The 15,632-nt window shown below is 43.8% G+C and overlaps 2 protein-coding genes across 2 annotated transcripts; one reads left to right on the top strand and one right to left on the bottom strand.

Annotated features, from left to right (window-relative positions):
- Positions 1-88: 88 nt before the first annotated feature.
- On the top strand, positions 89-3,501 carry LOC119329377. Its single transcript, XM_037602414.1, has 6 exons — positions 89-394; positions 480-725; positions 1,218-1,482; positions 1,610-1,934; positions 2,035-2,331; positions 2,595-3,501. The coding sequence occupies exons 1-4, from the start codon at positions 354-356 to the stop codon at positions 1,865-1,867; spliced, it is 810 nt and encodes a 269-aa protein (XP_037458311.1). The 5' UTR covers positions 89-353; the 3' UTR covers positions 1,868-1,934; positions 2,035-2,331; positions 2,595-3,501.
- Positions 3,502-3,609: 108 nt separating this feature from the next.
- On the bottom strand, positions 3,610-4,559 carry LOC119329378. The gene is made up of 2 exons (XM_037602415.1): positions 4,189-4,559; positions 3,610-4,102 (listed from the first exon to the last, which is right to left on the bottom strand). Exons 1-2 carry the CDS (start codon positions 4,399-4,401, stop codon positions 3,980-3,982), a joined length of 336 nt encoding a protein of 111 aa, XP_037458312.1. The 5' UTR covers positions 4,402-4,559; the 3' UTR covers positions 3,610-3,979.
- Positions 4,560-15,632: the final 11,073 nt, after the last annotated feature.

A 15,632-nucleotide genomic window follows, 5' to 3' on the forward strand; every position in this document is an offset into this window, starting at 1 on the left:
AAGCGCGCGAGCCATGGCGAATAAGGCCTTTACTAACTCATTGCGCGCGCAACCAGTATCGGGGCCGTCCCTGCGCCTTGTGATCCGCGCGAGCCTGGCCCACATGGCCCCACCGTGATATGGTGATTTCTGTTTTCTCGGCGAATACGAAGCGAATACATGTCCTATCGTATCTGGCTCCTATGTACGCTCCACCGGGCCTTCTTCCCCCGTCCACTACCCCCGTGGACGTGACCAGGCTGCCCCATCCACCAAGCCGGACGCAGTTCAAATTTCGAATCTCATCAGGCTGCCCATCCACCAAGCCAGCCGCCCCTGGATCTCAGATCTCGTGAGGCCATTACGATTCAAGAATGAATCGCGGTTGCGCGTCATTCACGGATCTCCTCTTCAGGTTTCTCCTCTCACAGATCCTCTTCTTCTTGCTTCGTATTATCTAGCAAATCCTCAAATCTTCATCTTCTCCTGTTCTTGGGCAGTTTTTGTTCCCAACCGGTCGCAGCCGAGGGCGTCCCAGATCCGGCATTGCTAGAGGAAGGGGAGGGAGACGACGAGTGCGGGGGTGGAGGGGATTATGGTGTTAATGACTCTCCTTACTCAAGTTCTGCATCTCAAGTTCATGAAGCCACGGAAGATTTTCTCAATGTCCCAGATTGTGACAACACCAACAGTTACCAGGAGCCTCCATCTGAATCCCAGCGCACTCCAATGCCGTGGCCTCAAAGGTACAAGCTAAATCCATCTGAATCCCAGCCATGCTAGTCATCTTCTTTCAGTAAAGTACCTAGCCTGATGAAGCATTGAGGATTCTGGACAGCGTTTTTTATTTCAGTAAAATTGTTGCCTTGATGAAAAACAAGTAGACGTAAAATAATTTCCAAAACCAGCATGGTGGGAGCATCACGGGTTCAGTCTCTATCATGGACATTCACATGATAAAGGAGAAAGAGCTTTACCGGGTTCTGCTGTTTGCTGTCAAAAGCTTGTCTATCTTGGTCCCAGTCGATGATCCAAATTCTGTTTTGTGTTAAGGACTCATAAACTCGTCTATTGGTTTCAGTACATTTAATAGTCAGAATTTGCCCGCTTTTTTGCTGGTTGTTATACTGTCAAACATGCAGGATACACAGTTCATTATTTTGGAGCAAGTTGGTTATTACATATTAGTCAGATTCTATTTTCATTCCAAGTGTGGTTAACATCTCAATCATATGTAGGATCCGTCTTGGTAAGATACCTGACCGCCGCGCCTCATTGTCGGGAAGGAAAAGTGCTTTGGAGAAGGCCATGAGAAACTTTGCAGATAAGAAGTCAGGTATCGTTGTCAAGCCGGAGATCAGTCAGGAATTTGACTCTCTCGACGAAGCGTACGACTTCTACAACCTATACTCTTGGGAGACTGGTTTTGGCATCAAGTATGGGCAATGCAGAAGAAATGTTGACAAGTGCAAGATTGTCCAGGACATAGTATGTGGATGCGCGGTGAGTTATATCACACACTTTGCCCACATGTGCACTTGCATTAATAGTCAGTGTATAATGACTGATCTTCTCGTTCGAAAACTCCACATTTACGACTGATTGCTTTTGTTCACCACCACTTTATCAGGGGAAACCACGTAGGGAGAATTCACATTCAGTATGCTGCCAATGTCCTGCACTTATAAGGTTGCATCGCACATCAGACCATGGCTGGTTCATTCATGACATGAAGTATCAGGGGAAACCACGTAGGGAGAATTCACATTCAGTATGCTGCCAATGTCCTGCACTTATGAGGTTGCATCGCACATCAGACCATGGCTGGTTCATCCATGACATGAAGTATGAGGTTGCAGCCGGCATCGTCTATGAACAACTTTGTTAGGCAGTACCAGAAAATATTGTTCGACCGCCAATCAGAGGAAGATTTTCAAGAGAAGAAGACTCGTGTGGTAAGCCATAGGAAAAACATCATACATAGCATTGTTTTTAACCTTGAACTGCATATGTAGAAATTTTCATATGAAATTGATGGGCCACCGGTGTTTTCAGGGTGGATTTGTTTTTAACCTTGGAGTGCCACTAGAATACCATGCGAGCAAGGTCTATACCGCAGCTATGTATGAGCTGTTTCAACACGCAATTTACTTGTCAGGGTCATATGTGTTACAAGAGGCATGTCGGACAGAGCTAGGTGTGGTGTACGTCGTTAACCACATCTATGCAGAGAGGAGGCAAGCTTGGTCCAGGACACAATATCATGTTCTGTTTGATCAGGAATCTGGAGGATATTTATGTGAGTGTGGTCTTTACTCACACATGGGCATGTTGTGTTGCCATGCTATCCGGGTAGGTCAAAATGAGTCATTTTATCATTCATTGTATCTGAGTTAGAGCTTACTTGCGATGCTATAAGATTCTAGTAGCTGGGTTCAAGTTCAGTACACTAAATATCAGAACGTAGGATAGCATGGGCTGTTACAAAAATTGTATAACCTCCTTTAAATTCAGTACACTTACACTCATGTTTTTACTCTGCAAGCACAGATTAAAATGTGATCCATATCTAGTGTGTTTATTTGACCACACATCTATTTTTCTTTCCGTAACAGGTCATGCTAAATCTGGGAGTTAGGGAGATCCCTCATGTACACATCATGAAGAGATGGACAAAGAACGCTTGTGAGAACCTGCCAGAGCATCTGAAGATATATCAAGCAGGCAATTCTGCACTGAAGGACGCAACTTACCGACACTCCAGCTTGTACAGTAAGGCGCTCGAGATTGTACAGATGGGGGATAAGAACACCGAAGCTTATGGAGCTGCAATGAAGCAGTTACTAGATGCAATAAGTGTTCTAAACGATACCAACCAGGAGAGTGATGGGCTAGGATTACATGATCAGGCAGCGGCTCCAGTCCATGACCAAGATACGCCTATTACACCAGGAGCAAACAAACTGTCAGGATCGATGAATGTTGTATCATGCAAGAGGGATCGAGGCAGGCCAACAAATGCAAGAGCAAAGCCAGGTTATGAAAATGTCAGTAAACCAAGAACAAAGTTTTGCTCTATTTGTAGAGGGAGGGGTCATAAAGCATCTAAATGCCCCTCATATGGAGGCGCAACAAAGAAGCAAAGGAAAGTCCCGAAATGTACCAAGTGCGGCCTGGAAGGCCATAAGAGGAACAACTGCTCTGGAAGTTTGTTCGGCGTCTTCCAATGAGAATATCATGTTGGAGATAGCACTGCCCACGGAATTTGTGATATGCCTGGCTTGTGCTTTTTTTTTGCTAGCGAAGGTCTCGTTGTGCTGTTGACAAATATGAAAATTCATATTTCCATGGAACAATCAGGTTTTTTTGTGGCCAAGTAGTGAACATGTTTAATTCAAGACATGTAAACTTGGCAATGTTACAGGGATGTGTAAAGTCTGCCATTGTACTGATGTGAGTACAAAGTGCAACTAAAAATATGAATTGGATGTTCGTTTATGACAAAAATTCATATGATTTTTATTCCATCTTTCATATGTTGCTCCCACAACATGTTTGGAGACACAATATCCTTGATCTGCCACATGAAATGGGTTGAGACTTGAGAAAACTGAAACATATAGAACACAGTGCACCCCAAATAGACACATTTTGCTTAACATAAACATCATTCTTCAGATTACACAAAAGGAATTGGTAGCGGATAGCACAATATTAATTAAATTGTTCACGAACAGCACATCAGCTCGAGCAGGGCAACAACAACTGATAAATACTAAGCTGCAAGCTTGCTAGCTAGAAACAGGAGGAACACTAACAAAATCACACTAAAAAGCATCCGCTTCTGCTGTCCATTTGCCTTTTCCTTGAGAAGGGCTTCAGTCTGACCCAACTTTTCTTCGAGAGCCTTATTTCGTTCCTTCGTCTTGCGCAATGCATCCCGCAAAGAAATATTAGTGGAGCTTCGTTCCTCAATCCCCATTTCAAGGTCCGCGTTGACTCAATTGAGCCGAGCGTTCTCCCTCCGCAGGTTGTGCACCGTGTCACGCAAATCGACCAAAAGTTGGCGAAGGAATGGTGTAGTAGGGTCATCAAACCACTCAAACCACTTGCAACCTCCGTCCTGGGGAAAGAAAGTTTGCCAACTATATGAGGGAGAGATAGATTCAGCAAGAAACAAGAACAAGATAGATGCAAACAAATGCTTACACGAGATTTTTGGCAGTTCAGAAACCTGCGACCAGGGTTAGCGTTGGTCCAAGAGATTCTCCTCGCCCCTTTCTCTTCGCACCAGCAATTCGAAGCTGGCTCATATGCTAGCGCGTGCTCACGGTAAGGAATCGGAGATGGGTTGGGATAGTAGCCAACATCTCCAGCATTGGAGGACGAGCGCGCTCCTGATGATAACGAAGAGGACGCCATCTGGGATACAACAAGCCTGCAGCCCAACCAAAGATTCAGATCAGAGATAGGGTTAGGGTTGGGGAGGACGAGGGGATCTTGTGGCTACGGCTTCAGGTGGTGGGAGAGGGTGAGGTGGTTTGGTGGTGGGAGGGGGGAGGGGGAGACTGGTACTGCTAGATACCACAGTATGAGACGGGTATGTAATGTTCTTTGGCAAAAAAAAAATGCGGGAGATAATCTATCTTGGCGTGACAACCCCTGGTTAGTGTTCCTCCTGTTTCTAGCTACTGGGCAGCCCAACCAAAGACCGCGCAACGACTGTGACGGTTAGAGCGTCTCTAGTGGCCTGTCTAAATTTGATAGTCTATATCTACATATACAAAATGGTGTAAAAATATTTTCTTTTAGACAACCTAAGTTTTCCAGCGGATTGTCTATATACATGATGTCTATATTCTCTTTCATATATATTAATAGTATCTTTTAGCATCTATATTTTCTAAAAATCTTATGTTGGTCATTTCTGAGTTGTTCTCATTTATTTTTTTCATCCGCAAGACATATAAAGGAGAAAATAAACCAGCCGCGAAATTATTTTAGGTTCAACACTAGCAACACCCTATATAATTTACGAGAAATAAACAATAGCAACAGGTTCAACCCTGATGAGGCGGCGGTCCAGGCGCAACAGTCTCCGTGTCCAACGCCGGCGCGGCCGCCTCCCTGCCGACGTCCTCCAATTGCTCCGAATTGGTGAATGGCTTAGCTCATGAGCCAACATTTTTGGTTTAGACATTGTGGGTTGGTTGTCTAAATGTGAACGTCGGGTAGTTAGTTTGGACATTGTCTAAATTTTAGACGACGCAATAGACAAGCCACTGAAAACATTTTTTACCATTTGCACAAGCCACTAGAGATGCTCTTAGGTCGTGATTTTTGAGATGATGGCGCTCAAATGATTGCTTGTGTGTGATATATATAGCGGAGGTACGACAGTTCCGGGCGCAGGTGCGTTGGCCATTATAGCATCTGGTCCTAACCGATGGCCCGAATTTTGACGCCGTGTGACAGACGCGATAACAAACCGACATAGCGACGTGGTCGGAGCAAATGGAAGGAGTAAATAGTTCATAGCCAAATTCGCCATGGTCGCAATACGGCGGCGGCGTCCCTATACAGTAATGATTTTTCTCACACTCCCATTCCCATCTCGTGCGTTCGGTATTGGACGGAGGACTCGTGCAGTAATGTATAGGCATGGTCATACAATGCCGTCCCAAGGAGATAGACGTCTCCAATATAGTAATGCTTCTACACCAACAGTTACAAGGAGCCTCCATTAGTGCCGTGATAACCCCTGGTTACAAGTCATACAAGTCATATAAGACATATTGTGTCGCTTACCAAAGACCGCGCAACAACTGTGACGGTTAGGTCGCGATTTTTGAGATGATGGCGCCCAGTTGATTTTTTGATTGTGATATATATAGTGGAGGGACGACAACTCCGGTGCAGGTGCGTTGGCCATTATAGCATCTAGTCCTAGCCAATGGCCTGAATCTTGGCACCGTGTGACAGACGCGATAACAAACCGACATAGCGTCGTGGTCGGGGCAAATGGAAGGAGTTCATAGTTCATGGCCAAATTCGCCGGCACTATACAGTAATGATTTTTCTCACACTCACATTCCCATCTCGTGCGTTCAGTATCGGACGGAGGACTCGTGCAGTAATGTATAGGCATGGTCATACAATGTCGTTCAGTATCGATGGTGCTCCTTTGTCTAGTGATGAAAGGATCTTATCTCATGTTTTACTAGTGCATATTTATTCCAAGATAGACGTCTCCAATACGCTACTTACGTTTGACTAGTGCTTTTTTGATCCGAGATGAAGGACTTTATCAAGAGATGATACCGCTCGACCATGCCACGGTATTTAAGCACATCCGGAGATTATATGATTCGAGACGAAGTACTTTAGTGAGTAGTTTGATAAAGTGCACATAATTTCTTTTTAATAAAGTCGTTCATCTTGAGCACAAAAGGACCCATAAAACTACCCTATTACCCATCAGACTTTATCAAGAAGTGGAAATGATCGACCACGCTATGATACTTAAGCATATCTGGAGCTCATATGAGTCGGGATGAAGGACTTCATCAAATAGTTGGAGTGAATGCCCACGAACATTATTCATGTGGTTCGAGATGAAGAACTCATATGGCTCAAGACGAAGGACTTTAGAAAAAGAGTTAACATTGTTCCTGCATATCCGGTGTGTTCGTGTACAAACATGAAGGACTTTACATAATTCATTGGGCGACTACACAAGGATAGTTTCACGCATGACAAACTTTAATATAGGATGCCCGGTGCTTTCGTGTTCAAATACGAAGGACTTTACTGAAAGCATCGGGGGATTGCACAAAGATAGCCCCCCGCTTGATGAACTTTAATCCCGCATACCCGGTGTGTTCGTGTACAAACATGAAGGACTTTAGATAATTCATTGGGCGACTGCACAAGAATAGTTTCCCGCATGACAAACTTTAATATAGGATGTCCGGTGCTTTCGTGTTCAAACACGAAGGACTTTACTGTAACCACCGGGCGATTGCACAAAGATAGTCCCCTTTTGATGAACTTTAATCCCGCATACCTGGTGCGTTCGTGTACAAACATGAAGGTCTTCAGATAATTCATTGGGCGACTGCACAAGGATAGTTTCCCGCATGACAAACTTTAATATAGGATGCCCGGTGCTTTCATGTTCAAACACAAAGGACTATACTGAAAGCACCGGGCGATTGCACAAAGATAGTCCCTCGCTTGATGAACTTTAATCCCGCATACCTGGTGTGTTCGTGTACAAACATGAAGGACTTTAGATAATTCATTGGGCGACTGCACAAGGATAGTTTCTCGCATGACAAACTTTAATATAGGATGCCCGGTGCTTTCGTGTTCAAACACGAAGGACTTTACTGAAAGCACCGAGTGATTGCACAAAGATAGTCCCCCACTTAATGAACTTTAATCCTACATACCCGGTGTGTTCGTGTACAAACATGAATGACTTCACATAATTCACTGGGCGACTTCACAAGGATAGTTTCCCACATGACACTTTAATATAGAATGCCCGGTGCTTTCGTGTTCAAACATGAAGGACTTTATTGAAAGCACCGGGCGATTGCACAAAGATAGTCCCCGCTTGATGAACTTTAATCTCGCATACCCGGTGCGTTCGTGTACAAACATAAAGGATTTTAGATGATTTATTGGGCGACTGCACAAGGATAGTTTCCCGCATGACATACTTTAATATAGGATGCCTGGTGCTTTCGTGTTCAAACACGAAGGACTTTAGTGAAAGCACTGGGCGATTGCACAAAGATAGTCCCCGCTTGATGAACTTTAATCCCGCATACCCGATGCGTTCGTGTACAAACATGAAGGACTTTAGATAATTCATTGGGTGGCTGCACAAGGATAGTTTTTCGCATGACAAACTTTAATATAGGATGCCCGGTGCTTTCGTGTTCAAATACGAAGGACTTTACTAAAAGAACCGGACGATTGCACAAAGATAGTCCTATTGGATTATGGATGGGCTTAGGCCCATATAAGACACTAATCCCTGTTTAATCTTGAGGCCCATGTATGAGATGGCATGTGGTGGGAAGTTTAGTCCCACCTTGCTAGTTGAGGAGAGTTGAGACCCCTTTATAAGGGCTGCTCTACCACTTGCCATTGGGAGCTTGGGAAGAGGAGTGGTACACGCGCGCTCCTCCTCCTCCGCCGTCCGTCTCGCCACGCCTCGTCACGACGCGCGCGCCACGGGTTGCGGATTGCGGGAATGAGCCGAGCCGAAGCTTTTTTTTGCCGCTCAGGAATGAATTAATTAATCAGGGATTAATCAACGAGTCGCTAACATGTGGGCCATTGTCCAAGACGTTGGACTGTGGGCTCACTTGCGTTGCCGGGATTCGTCGACCCCTTGCCGGGACCCTCGTTGTCGTGATTCGTCGACCCCTTGCCGGGGTGCGACGCTTGCCGGGAACAACGACTCCCTTGCCGGGAGTGGGCCGACTCAGTCGTGGGCCCCCGCAAGGCCCACGACTTTCTTTCTTACGGACTATATAAGAAGGCTCTGGCCAGTGAAGTAACCTAGTTCGGTTCAGGGGCGAGCCCACGTTGTGCCAGAAGGTAGCACAGGACACCGGGTAAAAAAATGTCTTACATTATACCTATAGAGCCCATGTACCCTGGGACACCCCTAATTTTTCTAGAAGGACACCCGTACAACTCCACCCAGCACAACTCAAGTGCAGCCCAGCGCGTGACGAAGGCCCAGTCCAACCTGTCTAATGCGCGCAGTAGATCGATCGATCAATAGATCCATACGTGATTTCCTATTCGTCTGCTACATGCTGCTCTCTGGGCCCTTGACCTTTGGCTTTCGTCCGTATCCCCCCGTAAGCCGTACTCGCCGCCTATCGCCATATCACGGCGAGTCGTCGAATCAGCGGAGAAAAGAAGGAACAGGTACGCTGCATCAGTCCCCAAACCCAATGAGGTCTGCCTCAGCCTCTATTGCATATCCGGTTCTAATTATTGCTTTTTTCTCTAACCCTAGGGAATTAGGGCTACTGAATAAGACTAAAGATTTTGATTGTATTGGGTAATTGGACTATTTTAAATAATTTCGCACCGAGTGGAGACCAATATTGCAACACTCTAGGACGGCAGCACAATATCAAATAATTTTTATGTTACAACCGTGCAATTGCAATTCAAGTATTCTGTGTGTACACATGATTCATAGTTCTTTTCTTCCTTGCAAATTTTAATTATTTGAATAAATTACAAATTTCAGGTGAAGCTCGGTTTATTGAAAGGTTTCTAAAAAAGAGGAGAACCTCAGTGCAAGATGAAAATGTTGGTCTGTCACACGAACATAATCAGAATGATGTCTCTTTCTCGCCACCATCAGATGGACAAAGTAATGCCTCACCGCACGAACGGGATTAATGTCCCACCCCGCCATCACCACATGGACAAAATAATGCCTCCAGATATGGAGTTCTGCCAATAATACAAGGAATTCATTTCAAGCTGAAGAAGAGATCAATTGGGAAGGAAAAAAATTAATCGAGGTAAAAGGAGAAGCATTGATGAGTACCATCCAAATCAGCAAGATTTGGTAAGAAGGAAATATTTGGCCAATGGGCCTTCTCAACCTTGTACTTATTCTTAAGTTGATTGTTCTAATGATGTTATTGATTGGTTGCTTCAAGAATTTGATAATAGCTTCACGGAGAAAAATTATGAACTGCTTGTTTGCTCGGCGACTTTGAGCCCAAATGAATTATTTCGTGATTTCAACATAGTGCATTTGATGAGTCTTGCTAAATTTTATCCAAAATATTTTGATGATGGAGAACTCAGGGACCTTAGACGTCACCTTCATCTTTACATTGTTGTGTCCGAGCAAGATGATCGCTCCTCTGGTTTAAGTAATATTTGTGAGCTCTCTCAAAAAACGGAGACAACAAAACATGTTGTCTATCCCTTGGTTTATCAGACTTATTATTGCACAACTGTAATTAATATTTTTCTAAGTGGTTTTGCTTCTTTTGATTTGTAGGCAATCAAGATCTAGTGTTGCATTTTCTTGTCATCGGTGATACTTTATCCAGAATCTGGACACTTCTGTTCTTCTTCAACGTTCAATTTCCTGCTATCAACTAATATTTCAAGTGAAACTCTTTATTTTAGATCTCTCGTAAGCATATTCAACGTTATATTGTATTCTTGGTATATTGTTTGTTATAAGTGTGTTACTTTTATCTACATAATTATATGAGATCGACATATATGTGATAGAGATCGGACCCCAGGTCATTTTTGTCCTGGGTCCGCCCCCGGTTCGGTTGACTCACTCCCTCTCGTGTGACCTAGCCGTCATCTACTGTTCCTCACTCTGTGCTGCCTCCGGCGATCCCATCCCGACGACCGCGTGCACGGTCGGTCGAGAGAGCAGGTGCCTCCGGAACCCTGTCATTCGAGATCCTGCCCGGGAGAACGGCAATGAGGTTTTTGGGAAGCGTCTCGACGCGACTGCTCCCAATCCGTCCCCAACTCTGTTCGCCTCTGCTTCCACTACTTCCTCTGCATCGACACCATGGCCGACGACGCCGCCGCTAAGAAGAAGGCCACGGACGACGCCGAGGCTGCTGCTGCAGTCGCCGCGTTGGCCTGGCCAACCGGAGGGTATGATCTGTTCATCCTTCGTTTACTCATACTTATGCTAGCCGTATATGTGCTGCTCATAGAAGGTTCGATTCTATGTTCTGTACGTGCTACTATGCTTAGGTATTGCTATGAGATGCATACTTTTTATGCCATGCTTACTGCTTACTCGTGGATAAGTCTAATCGGAAAAGTGCTAATATTTCCAACAAGTCCCCCACTTAATGAACTTTAGTCCTGCATACCCGGTGCGTTCGTGTACAAACACGAAGGACTTTACATAATTCACTCGGCGACTGCACAAGGATAGATCCCCGCATGACAAACTTTAAGATAGCATGTCTGGTGCTTTCGTGTTCAAACACAAAGGACTTTTCTGAAAGCACCGGACACTCATATGGTGTTCGACGAAGGACTTTTCCTTATAGTGTGGTTATTCATCTAGAGGGCATTTATATAACAATTTCTTGAAAACTTCCATTCATTGGGCTTTTTGGATACTAACCTTTATATCACATATCACCGTGGATGCATGCCTCTTGCTCTCGACCACCAGTAACTTTAATGCTATAGTGATTGGTCATGTTAGTCAGGCTTTTTGGAAACAAATTCTACAATGATCACGATGTCTACGACAAAAGGCCTGCAACTAAGGATATAAACTGCCAAGGTAGAAGTCCGAGTTGGATCTCATCAACTTCAACTACAAATCATGAAGCGCTGGCATGTCCAAAATATTATAATACTATCTTCATTCCAAGGTAGAAGAACTTCAACTACAAAGGATTCGTAGCGCCACCTTTAACTACGAATTGAAGTTTCGGATTTTGCACAGAGTCAGCCCAGTTTAAGTTTGATCAAGCCTATTAAAAAATATTAACATCTGAAGCATCAAATTAATTTCATTAGATTCTTTACGGACTATTTTTTATTTGTCGTAGAAATGGATGTATCTAGATATATTTTAGTTTTAGATACATCTATTTTTATCTATTTCTTCGACAAATATTTCCGTATATAGTAACAATATACGGAAAATACACATGAGCTCTTGGGTGCTCCACAGCCCTATATAAAAATTAATCATAAAAAATACCCAAAAATAAAAAAAAAAATCTGAATTTTGGGATACTAAATTTGGGTCCCCGATCTACTTCCGTGTGAAATGTTATGAAAAAATACCAAACGTATCCGTGGCGAACGAAATACTGCGCTGCGCAGCAACTTGAGATCAACGCACATTTGATGGTACGGCCAAAAAAATACCAAAAAGCGTCTTGGCTAGCAAAGTGCGCTGCGAAGCAACCAGCGGCGGAGCCAGCGTAGAGCTATTGGGTTCAAGTGAACCCAATGGATTTTGCTTGATACGTTTGTATATATACGTATTTACGCGACGTGAACCCAGTAAAATATCTTGTTTGACCCCAACAAATATACCTCACGTGGAACAAAGGGCCCAAAGGCAACAACCCACTAATCCATTCACATGCCTAAACCATGAGTCCGTGAGTCACGCAAACATGCAGCCACACGCGGCACGCCTCATCTATCGTCTGTTTTTTTTCATCAATCGTCTTTTCGTTTCTTTGACTCCCATCTCGCCTCTTCGTGTTGCTTGGCGACCCGGCCACCGCCGCATAACCACGGCAAGCAAGCAGCCGCAGATCGACATCGGCAACAATTAAATCCCAAAAGTTGAGGTAATTAGATTACATTGCCGCATCTTCTCTCTCTCTTGTCTATGTTCTATCTAATGACCTAATAGCCCAATACAACAATGATTGTTTTGCCCTAGTCTTATAAAGAAATCCATGCACTTTGATTGATCTACTTTATGGAGCGGTATTTTTCAAAGGGAAATCGGTCACTAGATCAAGATAATGATATAGGCACATCGAGGTCATCAATTAGACCTAGGCAAAGTGCATCGAATGTCACTGCAGTTAAGTCTCCCGAAGCCTACTATTCATACAGAAATTAACTTAGATGAGTTGCCTTATGATACGGATGATCGAATGAGAATTTCGGAGTACACAAGAAACCCAAAGAAGCAAGATGAGAGAAGGTGCAAATATTTAACGAGGGGACCTTATAGGCCATCGTCTGATTTTGATTATCCACAGAGGGAGATTGAAGATACTCAATGGAGATTTAATCTAGATTGTTGATGAGTAGTGTCCTTGACTTGAGTATAATGATAAAGTGAATTAGGCCTTCTTCGGCTACCTTTTCAAAGATTACGACGAGGGATAAGCTGGGACTGGTGCGTTTGCAATTAACGGCTAGAACGGTTGGAACAAGAAAAGCAGACTATATACTCATGAGGGTAAGGATAGTGTTATTAGCTTTCATAATGTAATAGTAGAAAGATGTGTTGCTTTGATGAATTAAGTTCAGTCAATTCAGGTTGCTCTTGATAAGCAAACTGACCATACAAAAAAGTAAAATCGAATCTGGCTTAATGATTTCATTGATTCATTGAGATACTTGTTGCATTAAGGCTTAACTTTTCGAGGCCATGATGAGTCAGAAGAGTCAAAAAATAAGGAAATTTTTCGAGAGTTGGTACATACTTTGGCAAACCAAAATAAAGCTATATAGAATGTAGGTCTGGAGTGAACCCAATGAACAAATTTTCTGGCTCCGCCCCTGCAAGCAACTTGACTGCACAAGGTGATACGCCAAAGCATGGGCGAGATGCATGTCAGTCATAAAGCTGGTGCCCATTTAAAAATGAGATGACACACTGGTGGTGGAGTGTCCAAGGGTGACAAGGGATGCATCTACCGGGGGAGGAGCTATCTGTTCATCACATGCATGGTAGAATCCATGGCAATTTATGCGGCACACTGAAAACGGCTGCGATCGAAGAACTTTCGGCATCGCGATCGAAGAACTTTATATCTAACATAACAAAAATATGTGATACGAGATAATCGGAGCCGGATCCCCTGACGTACGGCCACCTGACGTTGGGCCACTGACGCGTGGGTCCGGGTCCACACGTCAGCGAGTGCGCCGTACGTCAGAGGAACTGCGTCCGTCATCGAAGGATTAAACAACTGCGTGTCCGGTGCTAACTAACAAGCTGGATGATTCGTAACAAACATTATTTCATGGGCTTGCATGCTACCGAAACACGAGCATAGAAGGATAAAGAGAAGCGCAGTACGGTGAGAGAGGAATCCATAGGTCGTGGCACTACAAGACACGTTGTCAGAGGAATCTATAGGACAGTGGCCCCGCATCAGTTCAAATACAACCTCTTATACGCACGATAGAATAGCACATGATCAGGAAATACAGTGCATGCTGACAACATGGTGGGGCAGGACGATTAGACAGCACCCTGAATCGACGGCAGAGATACAAGTTGTGCGCGCAACTAGTTACTCCCTCCGTCTAGGTGTGTAAGTCACCTTAAGAGTAGCAGCGCAACCTAGGTGGCTTTAGATTGAGCAAAGATGAGCAGCGGGACGAGGTAAACTTCCAATCAGAACGCTGTTACAAAGAAAAATAAATCAGCATTTAACCGCTAATTACTAGGATGCCTTTTCAGCTTTACATGCAGGCCCATGTAATTGCATGCAAAACAGCTCTTGCCTAATCAACGTACAGGCTCGTTGCATGCAGTGGTTTCCACGGGGTAGGAACGAGGGAATCGAGGGGGAAGAGAACCCTCGTGAACGAGGCTGGGAGGGCATCAAAGAGAATTTAATGTTCCACGCCTTAAGGTTTTAGGAAAATATGAATTTCGTAAGGTGACTTACACACCTAGACGGAGGGAGTAGGATAAATCCACATCCGAGCCATGGTCGGTTGGAGACTATGGCGCGCGGGCGCGGCCGGAGGCGGCGCAGCGGGTCAACGGGGTCTCCGAGAGCGCCCTCGTGGGCTCCTGACCACCGGCTCTTCTTCACTCTTCACGAGCAGGCCATCAAAAGCCCAACAAGCCGAGGAAGTAGAGGCCCATTTACAAGGTGATTGCTGGCCAGGCTGGCCTTTTTCCCTTTTCTAAATGCCGGTCGGTTTCCCCTTTTCTTTTCCTGCCGTGCTCTCTTTTTTAGAAAAAAAATGGTTTCTACTGGTTCCATTTTTTAAATAAAATTCAACCAACTTGTTTTCACTTCCAAGTTACCAGCGGAAAGTGGAGTACCTCCTCAAGTACCACAGCAGCACAATAGCATCAAATCTGAGCTGAAACATTAATGATTTATGGAATGAAATAGTGATGAAAACATTTAAAATAGCAATGACACATAAATGAAATTGTATAGAAGAGCTTTTTTTAAATAATACTTTTAGAACTCAGCCCAACTATGAAAAGTAATTTAACAGAATAAAATGATCTGAAACTTATTTCAAAACTCCAAAAATAGAAATGAAACCTGAATGAAATAGTATTGATATCCAAACGAAAAAATATACTCCCTCCGTCCGAAAATACATGTCATCAAAATGGATAGAAAGAGATGTATCTAGATACATCCTCCTTTACCTATTTTGATGACAAGTATTTCCGAACGGAGGGAGTACAATATAGTCAGTTGTCCATTTTGATCCATTCGAACAATGGGTCGAGGCTGATATCCAAATGAAATATTACCGATATCCAATAAACATGCAATAGTACCGATATCCAACTGAAATAGTACCGATAGTAATAAAAACATGCAAGGGAAAAAAATGAATTTGAAAAAATTCAAACATGTCCAAAACTGATTTTAATTTGAAGATTTAAATATCATGAGTACTAATATTTTGTCAACCGGACATTTTTTTCAAAAGATATAATTGATACAAACTATATAATCAAAATAAAAAAAACATGGGTGAATGAGATAAATACTCCTCCCTCCGTCCCAAAATAAATGACTCAATTTTGTACTAACTTTAGCTCCCTCCGTCCCAAAATAAATGACTCAACTACATTTTTACTTCAAACATAACCACTAGTCACTCTGTTGCGGGGTCTCCTCGCTAGCTAGTTG

Source organism: Triticum dicoccoides, chromosome 7A (genome assembly GCF_002162155.2).
Source record: "Triticum dicoccoides isolate Atlit2015 ecotype Zavitan chromosome 7A, WEW_v2.0, whole genome shotgun sequence".
In the NCBI taxonomy this organism is placed as follows: Eukaryota; Viridiplantae; Streptophyta; class Magnoliopsida; order Poales; family Poaceae; genus Triticum; species Triticum dicoccoides.

Bases quoted from the DNA above. Each gene is read 5' to 3' on its own strand.
- LOC119329378 (XM_037602415.1), bottom strand. From the start codon at position 4,401: ATGGCGTCCTCTTCGTTATCATCAGGAGCGCGCTCGTCCTCCAATGCT. The intron at 4,103-4,188 runs GTAAGCATTTGT...TTCTTTCCCCAG, and splicing joins TGAACTGCCAAAAATCTCGT to GACGGAGGTTGCAAGTGGTT.
- LOC119329377 (XM_037602414.1), top strand. From the start codon at position 354: ATGAATCGCGGTTGCGCGTCATTCACGGATCTCCTCTTCAG. The intron at 395-479 runs GTTTCTCCTCTC...GTTCTTGGGCAG, and splicing joins TTCACGGATCTCCTCTTCAG to TTTTTGTTCCCAACCGGTCG. The intron at 1,483-1,609 runs GTGAGTTATATC...CCACTTTATCAG, and splicing joins ACATAGTATGTGGATGCGCG to GGGAAACCACGTAGGGAGAA.